This window comes from Macaca thibetana, chromosome 3, assembly GCF_024542745.1.
Source record: "Macaca thibetana thibetana isolate TM-01 chromosome 3, ASM2454274v1, whole genome shotgun sequence".
In the NCBI taxonomy this organism is placed as follows: domain Eukaryota; kingdom Metazoa; phylum Chordata; class Mammalia; order Primates; family Cercopithecidae; genus Macaca; species Macaca thibetana.
In genome coordinates, this window is record NC_065580.1 from 150709330 (window position 1) to 150726920 (window position 17591).

Below are 17591 nucleotides of genomic sequence, written 5' to 3' on the forward strand. Positions count from 1 at the left end.
CTAAAAAAAAGAAAAAAATTAGCTGAATGTGGCAATGTTTGCCTGTAGTCCTAGCTACTCGGGAGGCAGAGGCAGTAGGAATGCTTGAGCCAGGAGCATGAGACCAGGCCGGGAAACAAAGTGAAACCTTGTCTCTAAAAGAAATACAAAAATTAGTGCCAGGCGTGGTGGTCCGCACCTATAGTCCCAACTACTTGGGAGGTTAAGCAGGAGGATCGTTTGGGCTCTTCGGTAGGTCAAGGCTGCAGTGAGTTGTGATTGCGCCACTGCACTCCAGCCTGGGTGACAGAGTGAGACCTTGTCTCTAAAAATAATTATACCCACCTAGTACATTTTTGGGTAAAGGGTCCTTGGCTAGATATTACTGTCTAGTCTAAGCGAGTATGAATGAAACATAAAAAAGCACAGCCAGCCAGGCGTGGTGGCTCACGCCTGTAATCCCAGCACTTACTTTGGGAGGCCGAGGAGAATGGATCATTTGAGGTCAGGAATTCAAAACCAGCCTGGCCAACATGGTGAAACTGTCTCTACTAAAAATACAAAAATTAGCAGGGCGTGGTGGTGGGTGCCTGTAATCCCAGCTACTCAGGAGGCTGAGGCAAGAGAGTTGCTTGAGCCCGGGAGGTGGAGGTTGCAGTGAGCCAAGATTGCACCACTGCACTCCAGCCTGGGTGACAGTGCCAGACTCCCGTCTCAAAAAAAAAGCATGGCATGGCCATGAGAGGTGGATACATAGTGGCAGCATCTTTAAGAAAATAAGAAACCAATTAAGAGTAAACAACAGTCAAGTGGCTATTCAAGAATGCTTTGAGTTCCACTGAAACTTTTTGACTTCCATGAGTTTGACATAAACTCTCTGCTCAATTTTTTAGTCAGAAGGGCAAACTGATAAAATGGATAAAATGGAAAAAACACAAGGGCTATTCACAAACAAAACAGTGATTACATTTTATTCCTTTTTGAGTTGTTTTGTTTTTATTTTTAAATGAAGTTTCCATCTGTGCACGTTAAGAAAATAAACAAAACAACAGGAAGCCATTCTCTGTGTATCCAGGAAGGATGGATCTGCTGATAGACACACAACAGCACACAGCCAGGGCTCATTGGAGTGAGTACCTGTCACCTCACGAAAGTCACAGGCCTAAAACATACAGAGGCTCCATAGAAAATGCTCCATCTGGCTTTGCAGTCATGCATAAAGGTGAGGACACTAAATTGAAGGCATCTGGGGCTGCTGTCACCGCATGTGAAGAGTAGTGCCCATGCTGTCCCATGAGCTTCCTTGGGAAAAGGGAAAAACAAATCTTTTCCTCAGATAGAATTGTCGCAGGTAACAGCCATGGCATTTTATTCACTGTTTAATCTTCTGGTGGCAGGATTTCTTTGAAGGAGAATCTGCACATAAATAAAAATGAGGCAGCAAATTGGTTACAAGGCTTCACAGATTTTTTGAAAAAGAATTTCACAATTTTGAAACACTATCACTGAATTCATGTAAATTTTGGTAAAAATATGAATTATAATATACAGTGGTTTAAATTATGATATTTAAGAAACACTGAACAAATTATATCCTGGTCGAAATATAATCTTTATGTTCGCTATCAATGTAAGAGAAAGGACAAAGAAGTCCAGACGGTGATTAAGTCAAACTGACCCCAGCACGTATCGCTGAGTACATCGGCTTAGACTTCTGTGAGAATCTTCACTTATAACCTCTATGCTAATACTATTAGTGACACTGATTGTTCAGACTGAAACTTGAGTTACTAAGCTGAATACCAGCCATCTTTTGACAGACCCTACCTTTCCAGGGTACAGTGATAACCAGCTTAATAAATACTTGGCGAGGACTTGCATTACCTGGTAGAGCCCCTCCCAGTCTTTGCTGGATCACTTCTAAATGGTGAATATACTCTGTCAAGGAATGTTCTGGATCTTGAGAAGCAGTCAGGGATCTTTCTAATCTTGAATTTGGGGATGGAGTGGCTCTTCAAACCAATTAGCACACCAAGAGAAGAAAAAAAAAAAGTTGAGTTTGACAGATGGAGCCAGGGTGAGTGAGTACAGAGAAGAAAGGGGCCAGCCCCGCCAACCAGACCCATGGGAATGGGTGACTTCAGGGCCGTCTCCTTCAGATCCTTCCTTATAAAAAGTGTCACAGAGTGCTTTAACGGCTTCTGTGCAATGTTCCAGAGTTGAGTCAAGATTACTGTATATTACTTTATTTGCTAAATCTTCGATAATGTATCTATTACCCAACCTGGATTCTGCACCAGGTCTCACCTGCCTTTCCTGATCTTCCCAAACTGTTTGTCAGGGTGATACCTGCCCTGCTCAGTCCTCACCTCAGCCGTCCTTCCTCCTAGCCTTCTACCAGGCCCAGGGAGCACCAGGGGTATCCCTTTTCCCTCCGCCCAGAGCTTCCAAGTATCTTCAGGGCAGGCAACATGCCTTCTTCACCTGGGCACATCCCTCACAAAAGGGGCCCTCGGCCACCATTTACTCTTTCAGTAAAGATCGCAGGACCGGGCTCTGGGGCACCACAGCCACCAGAGAAGCAGGCCCTCCCCCAAAATGGGGATGGACTTCTAGGCCCTCATGGACTCATGCTGGAGAGTTTCCTGCCTTGCTCTGGGCTGGGCCGAAGCCAGAACTAAAAATGCATTTCTCTGAGGCCCTATGTCGGCTGGGAGGAGAGCCCTGGCAGGAGACAGGGCCTGAAGGCGTCACACTGACCTTCCCCCAGTGTGTGGGGAGGCTGCTGCTGCCAGTCCGTGACCTCTGGCGGGGTCCCTCGTGTGGCCTGAGGGCACATCCCGGGTTGGGGGGGACTCTCTGGTTCTGGGTGGAGACTGCGGCCGTCGTACTCGGGGCCCTTCCCCAGAATTATTTAACAACAAAGGGATTAGGAAAAGAAATGGATGCATTTTAGTAAAGGCCCATCTATCAAAATTTTAAATGTATAAGCTTTTAAGAGTCTGTATGGCAATTTTAAGACATTTTTAAAGTACTCGAGTTACAGTATCTTTTTAAAAGCTCTGGAAGAAACCTGAGCTTTGATTATCCGCATCCGCAGGAGCAGCCCATCTCCGGGGGGGTCTCAAGACCTGGGTGGGGGTCTCGCCTCTATCAGCTCTGAGGAGCTGGCTCAGGAGGGAGGGGCAGGAACCCTGGAGACCACCAGGTATGACTCAGAAGGGCAAACTTTCCTGATGGCTGAATCAAAGCATTTTAATTTCAAGAAGCAACTATTAAAATGTGGAGTCGACGCTGACATAGCTGCCAGGCACAGTGCTCACGCCTACAGTCCCAGGTACTGGGGAGGCTGACGCAGGAGGATGGCTTGAGCCCAGGAGGTCAAGGCTGCAGTGAGCTGTGACTGTGCCACTGCACTCGAGCCTGGATGGTACAGCAAGCCCCTGTCTCTAAAAACAACAACTTGGTAAGGCACTTCCAGGAATGCCCAGTTACAGTGCTGGTCAGCAGTGGCTCAGGCAGCCTAAGCCCCACAGGCCCGGAGCCACAGGCCCATCCCCTGCCACTCTGGGACAAGAGCCCCTGGAAATGCCCTGCTTTGGGGCCGGCTCCTTCAGTGCTAAGTGCAGCCAGCTGTGCTCTCTGCTATGGGGGGCAATGGCACGGCAGAGAACTCCTGAGACAAAGATGGGAGTGAGCCAGAAATAAGCATGATGCTCTACAAGGAAAGAGACGTGAAGTGAGTTTCAGTTGATTTGGGGAATAAAAAAGACCATTTTGCTAAACACTATTAAAGAATCAATATATTGAGCATCTCAGCATTTCCCATCACCATATGCCCCTGTGAACTGTGCTCATAGCTAACGTGAGCTCTGACCTCCCTGTGCTGGGCGCACCCTCCCTCTGAACGACTGCCCTGACGGAATTCACGGATTTTCTTACTGTGCTTTATTACATCCCCATCAACACTGAAAAATGACCCAAAGGTGAATGAAAAAGCTACAAACAGTAGGAAGAAAAGTTTGTGAGTCCAGCGGCCAACGGCAGCGGGAATCCCACCTGGGCGAGGGACTTTGCCTTGTGCCAGAGCTCCTTTCCGATCTACTTCTTGCCATTTCTTAACCAAAAAACGTAATCTACAAAAAAAGGAGACAAGACACACTTAAAAGTATGGCAAAACAGGAAGGGAAAGAGCAATGAAAACCCCACTGTGATCAAACAAGCAGAATGGGGCCTTGACGTTAAGGCTGGCCAGTCTGTGGACTTGGGCCCTGCACGCCGGGTGCACACATCCAAAGTGCTTGCAGGGCTGCTGGCGGCAGAGACCTTCCCACGCCCGACCACCTGACGAAGCCTCACTGCAGCCCCACCACGGACCATCCGGCTCCCCAGACACCCGCCGTGGCCCAGCTCAGGACGACTCCAGTTCAAAGTCAGCAGCCACACCAGTGACTAGGAAACACACACTGCTCCGGCCTGGTGTGCAGGACCTTCGCGTCTTCATCCTGTCACAGATGCCAGCGGACAGGCTCATAACACGGACACCCCAGCCCTCGCAGGAGTCCGTCAGATGGTAAGCACGCAGGGTGCAGGTGACGAGGGCATGCAGGTCAGGGTGCACGGCCCCAGACGTCCTGCTAGGATGGCCTTCGGGACAAGCATCATGCCTGCGGCTTCCCTCCTTTGAGGCACAGCAGACGCTGCCGATTCCTCCATGAGACCCGTGAAGGCCCCTTGGTGGCAGCTACCCTAGGCAGTGCTCTCACAGGTACACAGAGACTGCTCCTGTCTGGGACACTGCTGCCTTCAAATGATCCCTCCTCGACAGGAAGACCCTGGAGGTAGGACTTGGGTCCGCTTACCTCCCCCATCTAGTGCCTAAAATGCTTCCTCAGGCAGGGTGTTCTCCCCACGAACACAGGATGGACAGATGGGTGGATGAAAGGATGGACAGTGAAGGCCTACGGTCAGGGGAGCTCAGAGCCGAGGAGACAAAAGTGCCCCAGGACCAGAGAAGCTGAGAGCACAGCACCCCAGGAGGCCTCGCCTGCACCCCACTTCAGCCCAGCCCGCAGCTGCGATGACGGAACTTCTTGGCGCCTGGTCTCTGAAAGGAACAGGACTCCTAGCTACTCTCTGCTGCATCTGCTCCTCCAGACAGGCCTGTGTGTGGCCTCAGGGAACACTGTGGCGTCAGGGAGCAGGCACAGCCACACAGCGTTTAGGCGGAAAAGCAGTTTTCGAAATTCAGCACATTCTAAAACTATGAAATGGAAAAAACTGTGGCACGAAACCCATTAAAAGTCAAGATGTTCCTCTGTAATACAAAGGTGCCCTTAAATCTTTAGTTTCAGAAGGTGACAGCTTCATACACATGACTTCTTGAAGACAAGTTCATCATCTGTATTTTCTCTAAGGCCTCAAATGCCATTCATCTTTAAAAAGAGAACATATTATAGAGTTTCAAGGAATAAAATCACCAAAAAACCATGCAGCGTGCTGCCCATTCACGGGGACAGACGCGGACGTGCTGATTGGATGTCATGGCATTTACCTCAATACGGCAACAACCACCCTGACGGCCGTGCGGAACCGTGTGAAAGGGCGAGATGTGGTTTTCCGCTCCGCTTTGGAAGGAAATACCCCCAAATGGGCAATCATGGAGAGTGTTTCTTGTTCAGAATCCTGGAATCCACCAATCAACAGCAAAAGATACTTCTTTTGATAAATCAGAGCTTTTCTAAAGCTCTCTGCTCTCAAATAATGCAGGTACAATTTTTCCATCTAAAAGAAAAAAAACAGATTTTACCATAGGAAAGACGCCTGTCTTGCTGACAAAGCACATTTACACCATAGCTCTCTCCAAAGAGCCAGATTGTTTTTTCTCAGCAAATCATCACAGAGGCCATCGGCCTTGCAACAGTATCTGTGGCCAGAAACAACGTTGCTGTTCTGCTCAAAGACCAATTTGTGTTTGTCAGACAAGATCTAGAACCACAAGCTTCTCTCCACAGCATCATCAAATGGGCCCCTATGAAGGCTTCTTGAATTTAACCTCTTAGGTAAGGTCCAAATTGGGCATGGGATGGACGTCACAGGGTGGGGCCTGTGTGCCACCAGGAGACTGCAGCAGAGCTTGGGCCAAATCCCGGCAAGTCCCTGGGCCAGGCCTCCCTCAGGCTGCAGAGGCTGCCATTTGCTGACTTGGTCAAAGCCTTCCACATTCCACACTTAACAAGCATAGAAACTCAGTACGTGTGCACAACTAAACCAAAATTCAAGCTGAAGTTTATTCTGTGAACTTCCTTTCCTTTAGTGATGTGATTGCTACACCGGCAGACGAGAACCTTGTGGTCCCCAAAATACTTTGCCTGCAATTTACAAACCCAGGACTTTAAAAAGCACCAAAGTTCTATACTCGTGGCACTGTTCCTACCTTGACGTTGCTGGGGTGTGCTTCCTCGCTGGCAGCCGGTGGAAGCCGGCCAGGGTCTGGGCGCCTCAGGGAACTCTGTGGAGCCGTTTCGTCTGGCTTCCAAGCAGCCCTTTCCGACTTCTGTAAGGAAGCACAGCCCACACTGTCTACAGAGCTGCTCGTCAACAAGAATATCTTAGAGAGGCAGCCAGGGGCAGGTTAGGGAGAATGCCGTGTGCAGGGAGGCCAGGCTGACCACACCACGACTGGGCCCTCCTCATCTTCAGCACCCCCTCAGCAGGGCCTAGGTTACGCCGTGCTGTGATCAGTCAAAGAATTAACATGGAGTAATTACGACATGCCACTTGCTGAAGTATGACTGCAAAAAAGGTACATTTTAGTAGAAACAGAAAACTAATTATTTGTAAAATCACCCCAAATTCAAAGCTTTAAGCCTTAAACACTCATATTCTCTGGTCCTAGAAATGCCAGCCACTGATAACTACAATCACAGTCAGCTCTCGACAGCTGTGGGATCCGCATCCATGGATTCAACCAACTGTGGGTGAAAAATATTCAGAAAAAAAGATGTGTCTGCACCAAACACATACACTTCTTTTCTTGCCCCTACACCCTAAACAATACAGGATAACAACTATTCACAACAACTATTTACGTGGCCTGGCCTCTTGTGGGGTGGAGCTGTTCTGGACCATGGCGGGTTAGGCTGAGGCCGGTGAGAGTTAAGCACCGAATCAAGTGCTGCAGGTGATCTTAGAGATGACTTAAGAGTATACAGGAGGATGTGCACAGATTGCTGCTAACACCACTTCAGGCCAGGAGGATCCCTGAGCCTGGGAGGTCAAGGCTGCAGTGAGCTGTGACTGCTCCACTGCACTCCAGCCTGGGAGATAGAGCAAGGCCCTGTCTCAGAAAAAACCCAAAAAGTGAAAGAAGCCAGCTGAAGAGGCCCCAGATGCTCTAGTTCCACTGACACACCTTTCTAGGAAAGAGCCAGGGCCTGCGGCAGGCGGGGGTGCCTGCTGCTCTTTTGAGGGGGCCATTGCTGTGTGTTCTGTGAATGGTGGTTACTTATGAAGGTTACAGGGATGTGTGCGTGTGTGAACTTGTATGACACTACACCAGGAAGGGGCAAATTTTACTGTATGTAAATTTAAAAATAATTTTTTAAAAAGTTATAAAAAAGCAAATCACAAACAAAACAGCCTAAATACAAAAGAAAAAAATCAGGCATTCCAGAAAATAACTCTATCCAACTATACCATTAGGAGAATTGCAAATCACTTTAGGCCGGGCACGGTGGCTCATGTCTGTAATCCCAGCACTTTGGGAGGCCAACGCAGGCAGAATCACCTGAGGTCTGGATTTTGAGACCAGCCTTGCCAACATGGCAAAACCCCATCTCTACTAAAAATATAAAAATTAGCCATGTGTGGTGGCAGGCACTTGTAATCTCAGCTACTAGGGAGGCTGACGCAGGAGAATTGCCTGAACCTGGGAGGCGGAGGTTGCAGTGAGCCAAGATCACGCCACTGCACTCTAGCCTGACAACAGAGCAAGACTCCGTCTCAAAAAAAAAAAAAAATTATAAGTCACTTTAAATAAAACTCTAAATTCAATCAGATTATAATATTTTTAGTCAAAATACTCTTTTATGAACATGCACCAAACATCCAGTAGTGGTCAGGGTCAGTGAGGACGCTGTCTGTGGTGAAGCTGGAAGTCGGCTGAGATGGTCAAACATCCCACAACATTTAGCAAGGCTTCAGACAGAGGCAACGGAGCCCGGCGGTGAGGGAGAAGCTGACGCCCACATCCCCAGATCCCTAAACGGAGCCTGGCCTCTTGTGGGGTGGAGCTGCTCTGGACCATGGCGGGTTAGGGTGAGGCAGGTGAGAGTTAAGCACAGACACCTACGCTCGGGCTGCAGCCTTTCTGCAGATGGTGCTTCAGCATCTTCTCAAGCTTAGACACGGCCCTGCTCAGCTCCAGCTTCTCCCGGGTCACCGTGCTGAGGGCTTTCGTGAGGGAAACATTGTCTTTCAGCAGGACGTCCACAAACTGGAGTTGCAGCTCTGCTGCCATTTTTTTCTTGGAGAAAAAAAAATAAATTCGTAAGAATTTGTTGTTAAAGGCCATGCACATTATTTGTGTTTTTTTGTCAACAGTTATTTCTAGGGATTGTAATTAATGTGTCTGGGGTTCAATAAGAAGCTTGTGGGGCTGGCAGAAAATTGTAGAAGTCCTAGAATCATAGACTTTGCATAAAGCTGGCCTGTATGAACAATGCAGGCCTGTCACAAAGCACAGCCCGTTTGGTTGTTCTCACAGCACTGTAATTGACAGGTGGCTGGATCGCTGTTAGTTCATCCCAAGGGGGCGGATGTGAAGCCCCTCAAAACAGGTTTCTTACTTCTCCCCTCAAAAGGACGTTCAGCCTACGGAGGGTGGGCACACTGGAAGGTCACCAGGGCCCAACGCAGGGGCAGGGTGCACACCACCCATGACGACGCTCGGCTGGCGGGGCTGGAGGGTAAGTGGTGCAGCTCCCCTGCACCTCACATGCGTGGGTTCCATGATAAAAGTCATGATTTCATAAATGCCACAGAACCCGCATCAGGAACTGATACCAGCAGCCAGATTCCCACCTCCTTCAGAGGCAGCTTACGGTGAGCTCAGACTTTCCAAGGAGGACTTGGGTTTTTGTTTCTAGCAAAGGCCATCAACACAAACACAAAGCCAGCAGGCAGGGCCAGGTGGAGGTGAACATCAGCCCAGCACCGGAGCAGAACCACAGCCCCTCCTGACTGCAGCCGGCGGAGTGTTCAGGTCATGCACAGTGAGCAGCACTGGGGAGCGTCCACACAGTCACACAGCATTCCATGGGCAGCAGGGCTCAGCCCCCGAAGACCACACAAGTGCCCCAGGACATGGAGGACATCCGTCCCCACTCGGCCCACAGGGTCGATCCCACCCACTCACCCAGATAGCAACCATGAATTTAGAGAAGACAGCAAGGGAGGAAGAACAACTGGGCGGCATGAAAAAGAAACCACAAAGCTGCCGAGAGGGCCCCTCTGCGGGAGGAGCCGGGGCAGGGACCTGGGGGCGCTCACCCCTTACCTGGGAGGAGGTGGGCCTGCTCAAGTCAGACTTCAGCTCCTCCAACGTGTGCAGTAACGACACCACTGCTTTCTCATTGGATGATGTCCAATCGTTAACTGTCCTGTAAAAATAAATGGGCACTTAAAGGTTCATATGCACCCCAAGTGACCATTATCCAAAACTAAACAAGAACTCTTGGCTCAAGAGAAACAAGGAGAAGACAGGTTCCTGAAGAGCCTGTGTGTCAATCACTTCGTCCATGAGGCAGAGCCAGAGGCCCAGGGGGAACAGGCCTGTGGGTGGACGCTTCTGCAGAGCTCAGAAACCTCCAGCCAGGAGACTCACCACTGAGTACGGGAAGCCGCCGCCTGCCAGGCCCCGCGGCTTTCCTCTGGAATTAATGATTTAAAATGCTGTCCTAAGGGAAATCATGCTGCTCTATACATTAAGTCCAAGTATAGAAAGGAGAACTGTATTTGCTGAGTTTCTGTGTATAGGGAAAAAGATGAACATTAGCATTACTCTTTCTGCCCATATGAAATATCACGATCGTCATCCTGGGTGTGAGTGGCCTTGAGTGACACTGGGCAGCGCCAGCCGGGGGGGGCACAGGAGGCTCCAAACCCAACCCTGTGGGTTGTGAGTAACTGCACAGTGTAAAGAGAACCAAGCCAACCCTCAAAGAAACATGGACGCCCCACACCAGGCGTAGTTTGAATCACAGAATTTTTTCTCTAACGTTAGAATATGAACATGCCATCCTGCCAATCTGGAATCCCTCAGGAAAGTCCCAGGAAGAGGACTACAGCGTTAAGTATAAAGAAGCAGGGGCCTCACACCAGACGCACCCAAGCCCTCGGGAGGGGTCTCTGACAGAGGCGTGGCTGCAAGGGACCAGCAAGCACCAAGTGGCGCAGGTGCACACCTGTCCATGGCCTGGCTGGCGAAGCTGGTGAGAAGCCCGGCAGCACAGAGCAGCCGCTGCCTCATCGCCTCCAGCTCTCGTTGCTGTTCTCGGAGGTGGTCCGCATCCAAGCCAGCAGCCCTGCGGGCAGAACCCAGGTGGAGGCGGCTGCCAGGCACCTCGTCCTTCGACTCCAGGTCTCTCACCGTCTGCTGAAGCTGCTTGATCTTATGCAAGTCACGCTGACGCTGCAGTTCTAATTCTCGCTGTTGTTAGCAGAAAAAAGATAGAGAAGACGTTCACGTCAGTGTCCAAAAACAAAACTGCTGGCCGGGTGCGGTGGCTCACACCTGTAATCCCAGCACTTTGGGAGGCCGAGGTGGGCGGATCACGAGGTCAGGAGATCGAGACCATCCTGGCTAACACAGTGAAACCCCGTCTCTACTAAAAATACAAAAAATTAGCTGGGCGTGGCGGTGGGCGCCTGTAGTCCCAGCTACTTGGGAGGCTGAGGCCGGAGAATGGCGTGAACCCGGGAGGCGGAGCTTGCAGTGAGCCAAGATCGCACCACTACACTCCAGCCTGGGCAACAGAGCGAGACTCCGTCTCAAAACAAACAAACAAACAAACAAACAAACAAAAAAACTGCCGGCGGGGCGTGGTGGCTCATGCCTGTAATCCCAGCACTTTGGGAGGCTGTGGCGAGTAGATCACCTGAGGTCAGGAGTTTGAGACCAGGCTGGCCAACATGGGGAAACTCCATCTCTACTAAAAATATAAAAATTAGCCAGGCGTGGTGGCGTGCACCTGTAAACCCGGCTACTCGGGAGGCTGAGGCAGGAGAATCGCTTGAACCTGGAAGGTAGAGGTTACAGTGAGCCGAGATTGCACCACTGCACTCCAGCCTGGCAACAGAGTGAGACTCCGGCTCCAAAAAAAAAAAACCTGCCAGGCAAAAGCCCAAAACACACAGCCGCTCCGGGCGCGGTGGCTCACACCTGTAATCCCAGCACTTTGGGAGGCAGAGGTGGGCGGATCACGAGGTCAGGAGATCGAGACCATCCTGGCTAACATGGTGAAACCCCGTCTCTACTAAAAATACAAAAAACTAGCCGGGCGAGGTGGCGGGCGTCTGTAGTCCCAGCTATTCGGGAGGCTGAGGCAGGAGAATGGCGGGAACCCGGGAGGCGGAGCTTGCGGTGAGCCGAGGTCGCGCCACGGCACTCCAGCCTGGGCGACAAAGTGAGACTCCGTCTCAAAAAAAAAAACACACATAGCCGCGTTACAGGGGAGGCCCCTCACAGGCCAGAAACAGGCCCTCGGGCAGGCGGCCTCTGTGTGGTCCTGCACTGGGACCCACGGCCTAATGCACTGCACACCCTCGTGCTGTGCTGCTCTGTGTGCCTCCAGCACGGAGGCAGCTGAATCACGCCCCAGAGTGATTCAGTGGTAAGCGTTTTCACTGTAGTTTTTAAAACTATCAGGCTTTCCTCAGGCCCAGGGCAAGCACGCGGGGTCCAAAGGAGAGGAGCCTGAGAAGCTGAACCAGACAGGATGACGCTTCCCGGTCCCCTGGCCCCAAACATGCCCACGTCCAGACGTTCAGACCAACACAGACACGGACAGGCACATTTGTGCATGTGAACGTGCACACACGCATGAGCCTGAGTGCAGCGCTGGGGCTGAGCCTGAGTGGCCACGTGGGCCTGGGCTCCTAAGCCAGACCTCAAGGAGCAGCAGCCTTCCCTTCTGCAGGATGGGGGCACGGGCCATGGCCGGTGCCCGGGAGAAGCATGTCAGCAAGCGCCTGAGCCCCTGCCCAGAGCACAACTCCCGCCAGCCACGGGAGAGAAGGTCTATTGCACGATGGGGCAGGGAGGGACGAAGCAGCCTTGGAAGGGCCTCGGATTCCCAGCAGCGCCGCTGGGGCTTCCTTGTGACAAAATACACACAGACCCAGCGGGAAGAGGCCCCAGATGCACACACAGAGGCGGTCACCGTGTCAGGGAGGGAACCCCAGCACGGAGCTGAGGCCACCCCAGCCCAGAGGACCCACAGCGGAGCCTGCGCTGTGTGGCACCAGCGTCCCTGCCACCGCGGTGACCAGGATGCAGCTCAGACTCAACCCTCCTGACAGCGTCTCACTCGACGCTCGGGCCTCTTAAACGGGAATGATTATCTTTTCTATTTTCTAGTAAGGAAAGTAAGATACAGAGGAACTAATGAGATTACATCATTTAGAAAAGATGGAATTGTCTCTGGCATGCCACTATCTTGGGAGGCTTCTACGGCTACAGCTAGAGAAGGATTCTATAATCCAGATCAAATTCACTATCCTCAGTAAAAATCACTCTGGAGGCCGGGCATGGTGGCTCACGCCTGTAATCCCAGAACTTTGGCAGGCTGAGGTGGGCGGATCGCGAGGTCAGGAGTTCAAGACCAGCCTGACCAACATGGGGAAACCCCGTCTCTACTAAAAATACAAAAATTAGCAGGGCGTGGCGGCGGGCCCCTGTAATCCCAGCTACTCAGGAGGCTGAGGCAGGAGAATCACTTGAACTCGGGAGGTGGAGGTTGCAGTGAGCCGAGATCGTGCCATTGCACTCCAGCCTGGAAGACAGAGCAAGACTCTGCCTCAAAAAAACCAAAAAAACAAACAAACAAAAAAACCCACAAATACTCTGGAAAGGCCACCTCACTCAAAATACAGGTCAAGGTGCATCCTAAAAGCAAGTTACTAATGCAACTTAGAAAACATTTTCTAAGCACTCGTGTTACTATTCTTTTTAATAAATAATCAAAATTAAATTAAAAGTTTTGGCTGGAAACTTCAGGCGTGGTTTCAGAAAGTTCTCAAAAAGTAAAGACTCCTTTGAGCATTTCATGAAAGGCAGAGCCCTTGCCCAGGAGAAAGGCAAACACACACACGCCATCTCACCCTCAGCCGGGGTCCTGTGTAGACGCCCCTGCCACGCTCTCCGCACTGTCTGCAGCACCAAACCACCTCCCTGCTCTCCAGGGCCTCTGGACGTAAAAAACGACGACTACTCCGAAGAGTTTCTTTTTGAGATGGAGTCTTCTCTTGTTGCCCAGGCTGGAGTGCAGTGGCGCAATCCCAGCTCACTGCAACCTCCACCTTTCGGATTCAAGCAATTCTCCTGCCTCAGCCTCCCGAATAGCGGGGATTACAGATACACACTACCATGCCTAGCTAATTTTTTGTATTTTTAGTAGAAATAGGCTTTTGCCATGTTGGCCAGGCTGGTCTCGAACTCCTGACCTCAAGTAATCCGCCCACCTCGGCCCCCCAAAGTGCTGGGATTACAGGCGTGGGCCACCGCGCCCGGCTTGCTGTCATCACTTCTATTCAACATTGTTGAGTTTGTGCCACTGCAATCCAGCCTGAGTGACAGAATGAGACTCGGCCTCAAAAAATAAGTAAATAAATTTAACAAAAGTATAAAACTCGTATTTTGAAAGCAATGGAACACTACTGAAATAACCTAAAGAAGACCTACGTAAACAGCTGGGCGCGGCGGCTCACGCCTGTAATCCCAGCAGTTTGAGAGGCCGGGGTGGGCGGATCACCCAAGGTCAGCAGTTTGAGACCGGCCTGGCCAACATGGAAAACCCCGTCTCTGCTAAAAATCCAAAAACTAGCCGGGCGCGGTGGTGGCGCCTGCAGTCCCAGCGACATGGGAGGCTGAGGCAGAAGAATCGCTTGAACCCAGGAGGTGGCGACTGCAGTGAGCTGAGATCACACCAGTGCACTCCAGCCTGGGTGACAGAGCCAGACCCCATCTCAAAAAAAAAAAAAAACCTAATTAAATGGAGAGACACCTTCTGTAACCCTGGATCAGAAGACCTCATACTGTCCAGATGTCAATACTATCCAGAGCAATCAGCTCATTTAACACAGTCCCTAAGAAAGTCCCAGTGGCAGGTTCTGCAGAGACACAAACACCACTCCTCAGATTCCTGTGGAACAGCAAGAAGCCCCACAGAGCTGAAACTATCCTGAAAGGGAAGAACGAAGTTGGAGGAATCACTTCCTGATTTCAATACTTCCCAGAAAGCTACAGTGACAGCAGTGTGGTGCCAGCGTCGGGGCACACAGGCCAGGGCAGACCAGATCAGAGGGCCAGACATCCATCTCACGTCCCCCACGTGAACCATCCTAACTCCAATTGCTTATCGTTTCTAGATGCGGACGCCCCGCCGGCAGGCGGCTCTCACCAGCTTCTCCTTGTCTCTCTGCCACTTCCTCCACCGCTCCGCAGCCGCTGGGCTCTGCCCGGCCTCCGTGCTCCTCCTCGAAGCCTTGCGTCCTTCTTGCTCTTTCAACCGTGGGTGTGACTGCTCTAATTCTGCCTGCAACCACGCTGGCTTCTCCCTCTCTCTCTCCAGAGAGCATCTCAGCTCTCGTTTTTGGGTGTGCAGGGCTTCCACCGTCGACTTCAGGGTGGCACTTACCTCCTTCTCTCTCCTGAGCGCCTCACAGTGCTCCTGAGCCTCAGCTTCAAGCTGCTGCTGAGAACGCAGGGCTTGCTGCTGCACCTTTTCAAGCATCGCCTGCAAGTCCGCCACCCGGGACTTCTCGTCCTTCAGCTTCCGCAGCAGAGCATGATGGGCCTGTGTGTCCTGGTGCACACAAGCCTCCTGCGTCCTCTGGCTCAGCTGCTCAGTCAGGAGCCGCTCGTGCCGCAAGGCCTCTGACAGCTCCAGGGTGCGGCTCTTCTCAGCCGCAAGGTCCTTCTGGAGCTCGGAGAGCTGGCTCCGCTCCTGAGCCAGCAAAGCCTCGCAGCGTGAGTGCTCGATGCGCAGCTCCTTCTGCAGGTTGTCCTTGGCCGTCTGCTCGTGTTTCAGTGCCACACAGAGTCGACTGCTCTGAGCACGCTGTCTCTCCAGAGACGCCCGCAGCTCCTAGACAGCAAACACACACGATGGAAGACACCGAATCAAGCGGGAAAGCGTCTACATGGTTTTCCTGTCCACGTTTGTTTATATACTTTAGCTCAGCAGTTCTACCTTTTGAAATGCACCCTATTAGCCATATGTAGGGATAAGATTTTTTTGTTAGTTCATCAAGTAACAAAAAACCCTGACTGCGGAGATGATATACTCTTTTTGGAAGTGGTGTTGAGTAGCTGCACATACGCGTCCTGGGTTCAGAGATGTTCCCTGTCTGTCCCTCTCCAGAAAATGATTCAGAGATGTCCCCTGCCCGCCCCCTCTCCAGAAAATCGCTCCACCAAAGAGGCTCAGAGATGCACACCCTGCTTGCTAGGAACCACCATTTCCATGCTGTTGAAAGTCATAACCCACGGAACTGGCACAGACTTGCTTGGAAGCCACAGGATGCCTGCTGAGCCTCTGCCATACAAAGCAGAGGGCCCCCACCACCAGCCCGCCTAGTGCACAGACCTCTGAGGCTGCGCTCTGTCTGGATGGCCAGCGAGGAGGCTGTGTCCATCTCCACAGCAAGTGCTCGGGGACAGTGGGGGCTCTGAGCAGGGGTATCGTGCCATCACGGGTCATCGCACAGTATGCCCTGTGGTCGCTGCCACTACCCCAAGGTGCAATTTTACCTGAAAACACAGCCCTATCTTGCTACCTCACACTGCTGTCAACTGGGCACACTGCCATGAAGAACAGGAAAAGGAGGAGGAAAGAGGAACATGGCTTCAGGCTTCCAGTGGACTCGGCCCATGCCGGCTGCCTTGCCCTGACGCCCTGTTACCTCCAGGGCCTTGGCACTCTGGCCCTCCCTCTGCAGGTGCCGGAGCTGCTCCTCCTCCAGTTGGCTCTGCAGGGCACGCCCCTTCCCCTGCTCACTCTCCAGCTCCTGAAGCGCGGCCTTCAGCTCGTTCTCCTTACTGCTCAGCATGGATCTGCGTGGAGACGTCACAGAACACTCTGACCACATGGGCGAGAGTGTGCTCCCGGGGGCTGGGAGCTCCAGCAGGGGAGGCAGAGCCCTGCCAGGTCGCGCGCATGTGCTTCACCCCCCACCACAGGATTATCAACCCAGGCACAGCAGGGCGTGGTGCCCCTGGGGCTGCCCAACTACGGCCCACCAGAGGTTCTGTTTCCCTTCATCGTCAAGAAAACCGTGGCCACAACGGCGAGACTCCTGCCAGTGTCCAGGGAAGGTGGATCAGGCGCACCTCAGCTGGAGGACCTCCTGCTGCACCTCGCAGAGGGACCGGGACAGCCGTTCACTCTCCTGCCTGCTCTCACAGAGCTCGGACTTCAAATCTCGCACCACACTCTGCTCCGCCGCCAGGAGCTTCTGCACGCCGTTTGCTTTCTCTTGCTCTTCACTCAGCGTCTTCTGCAAGTCGCCAGCGATGCACTTCTCCTGCTCTACTTTATAGACCAGCAGTTCAACTGAGAAAGACGAAAGAACAGAAACACAGGACCCCATGAGCTCCCCATGCTGCACACGTGACACCTGATTAGAGACAGACTTATGGGGACGTGGGGTTTATCTGCTTCGGGAAGAAAGGAGGTTCTGTGGACTAGAAGCTTTCATTGCGGGTGGAACCAGGATGCTCCATTCTGCCCTCTGGGCCCATTTCCTTCCGGGGCCCACCCTCCTGGCCGGGAGCACACAGAGTCCAGGGGTGATGTAGCCCTGGAGCCGTCCTAAAATGCCACCCCACCCCCACTCACACCCTAAACTGCCTCCAACAGAGGAACTCCAGGCCAGGTGGCTTTACTGGAAAATTCTCCCAAAGTTTAAGGAAGAAAGAATACCAATTCCACACAACGGAGGGCGGAGGGCTGCTTCCCAAATACTCCCACACCCCATGGCACTGGCACTACCCAGCACCAAGACCAAAAGGCACAAAAGAAAACAGACCAGTGCCCCTCACAAGCACTCGGACAGTGCCAGCCTATCCCCCGCCCCCACGCGCAGACAGCGCCAGCCTATCCCCCGCCCCCACACCCCTCACGAGCAGTCAGACAGCGCCAGCCTATCCCCCACCCCCATGCCCCTCACGAGCAGTCAGACAGCGCCGCCCCCCACGCCGTGCCCCTCACGAGCAGTCAGACAGCGCCAGCCTATCCCCCGCCCCCACGCCCCTCACGAGCAGTCAGACAGCGCCGCCCCCCACACCGTGCCCCTCATTAGCGCTCGGACAGTGCCGGCCCCAGCCCCAG

At 52.3% G+C, this 17591-nt stretch overlaps 1 protein-coding gene across 6 annotated transcripts in view; it reads right to left on the minus strand.

Moving 5' to 3' along the window:
- Positions 1-923: 923 nt before the first annotated feature.
- The window catches only part of PCNT (pericentrin), a 142007-nt gene continuing 125339 nt past the window's right edge, over positions 924-17591 (minus strand). For 5 of the 6 annotated variants that reach the window (XM_050784313.1, XM_050784318.1, XM_050784315.1 and 2 more), the window contains 12 exons: positions 16592-16814; positions 16165-16315; positions 14661-15347; positions 10446-10690; positions 9539-9641; positions 8333-8506; positions 6416-6535; positions 5534-5763; positions 4039-4115; positions 2740-2878; positions 1864-1991; positions 924-1395 (listed from right to left, as the gene is read on the minus strand). In XM_050784313.1, coding sequence (XP_050640270.1) covers positions 1352-1395; positions 1864-1991; positions 2740-2878; positions 4039-4115; positions 5534-5763; positions 6416-6535; positions 8333-8506; positions 9539-9641; positions 10446-10690; positions 14661-15347; positions 16165-16315; positions 16592-16814 — 2321 coding nt within the window. In that variant the 3' untranslated portion in view covers positions 924-1351. The remainder of the gene's footprint in view (positions 1396-1863; positions 1992-2739; positions 2879-4038; positions 4116-5533; positions 5764-6415; positions 6536-8332; positions 8507-9538; positions 9642-10445; positions 10691-14660; positions 15348-16164; positions 16316-16591; positions 16815-17591) is intronic. The other variant, XM_050784317.1, reaches the window with a different exon arrangement.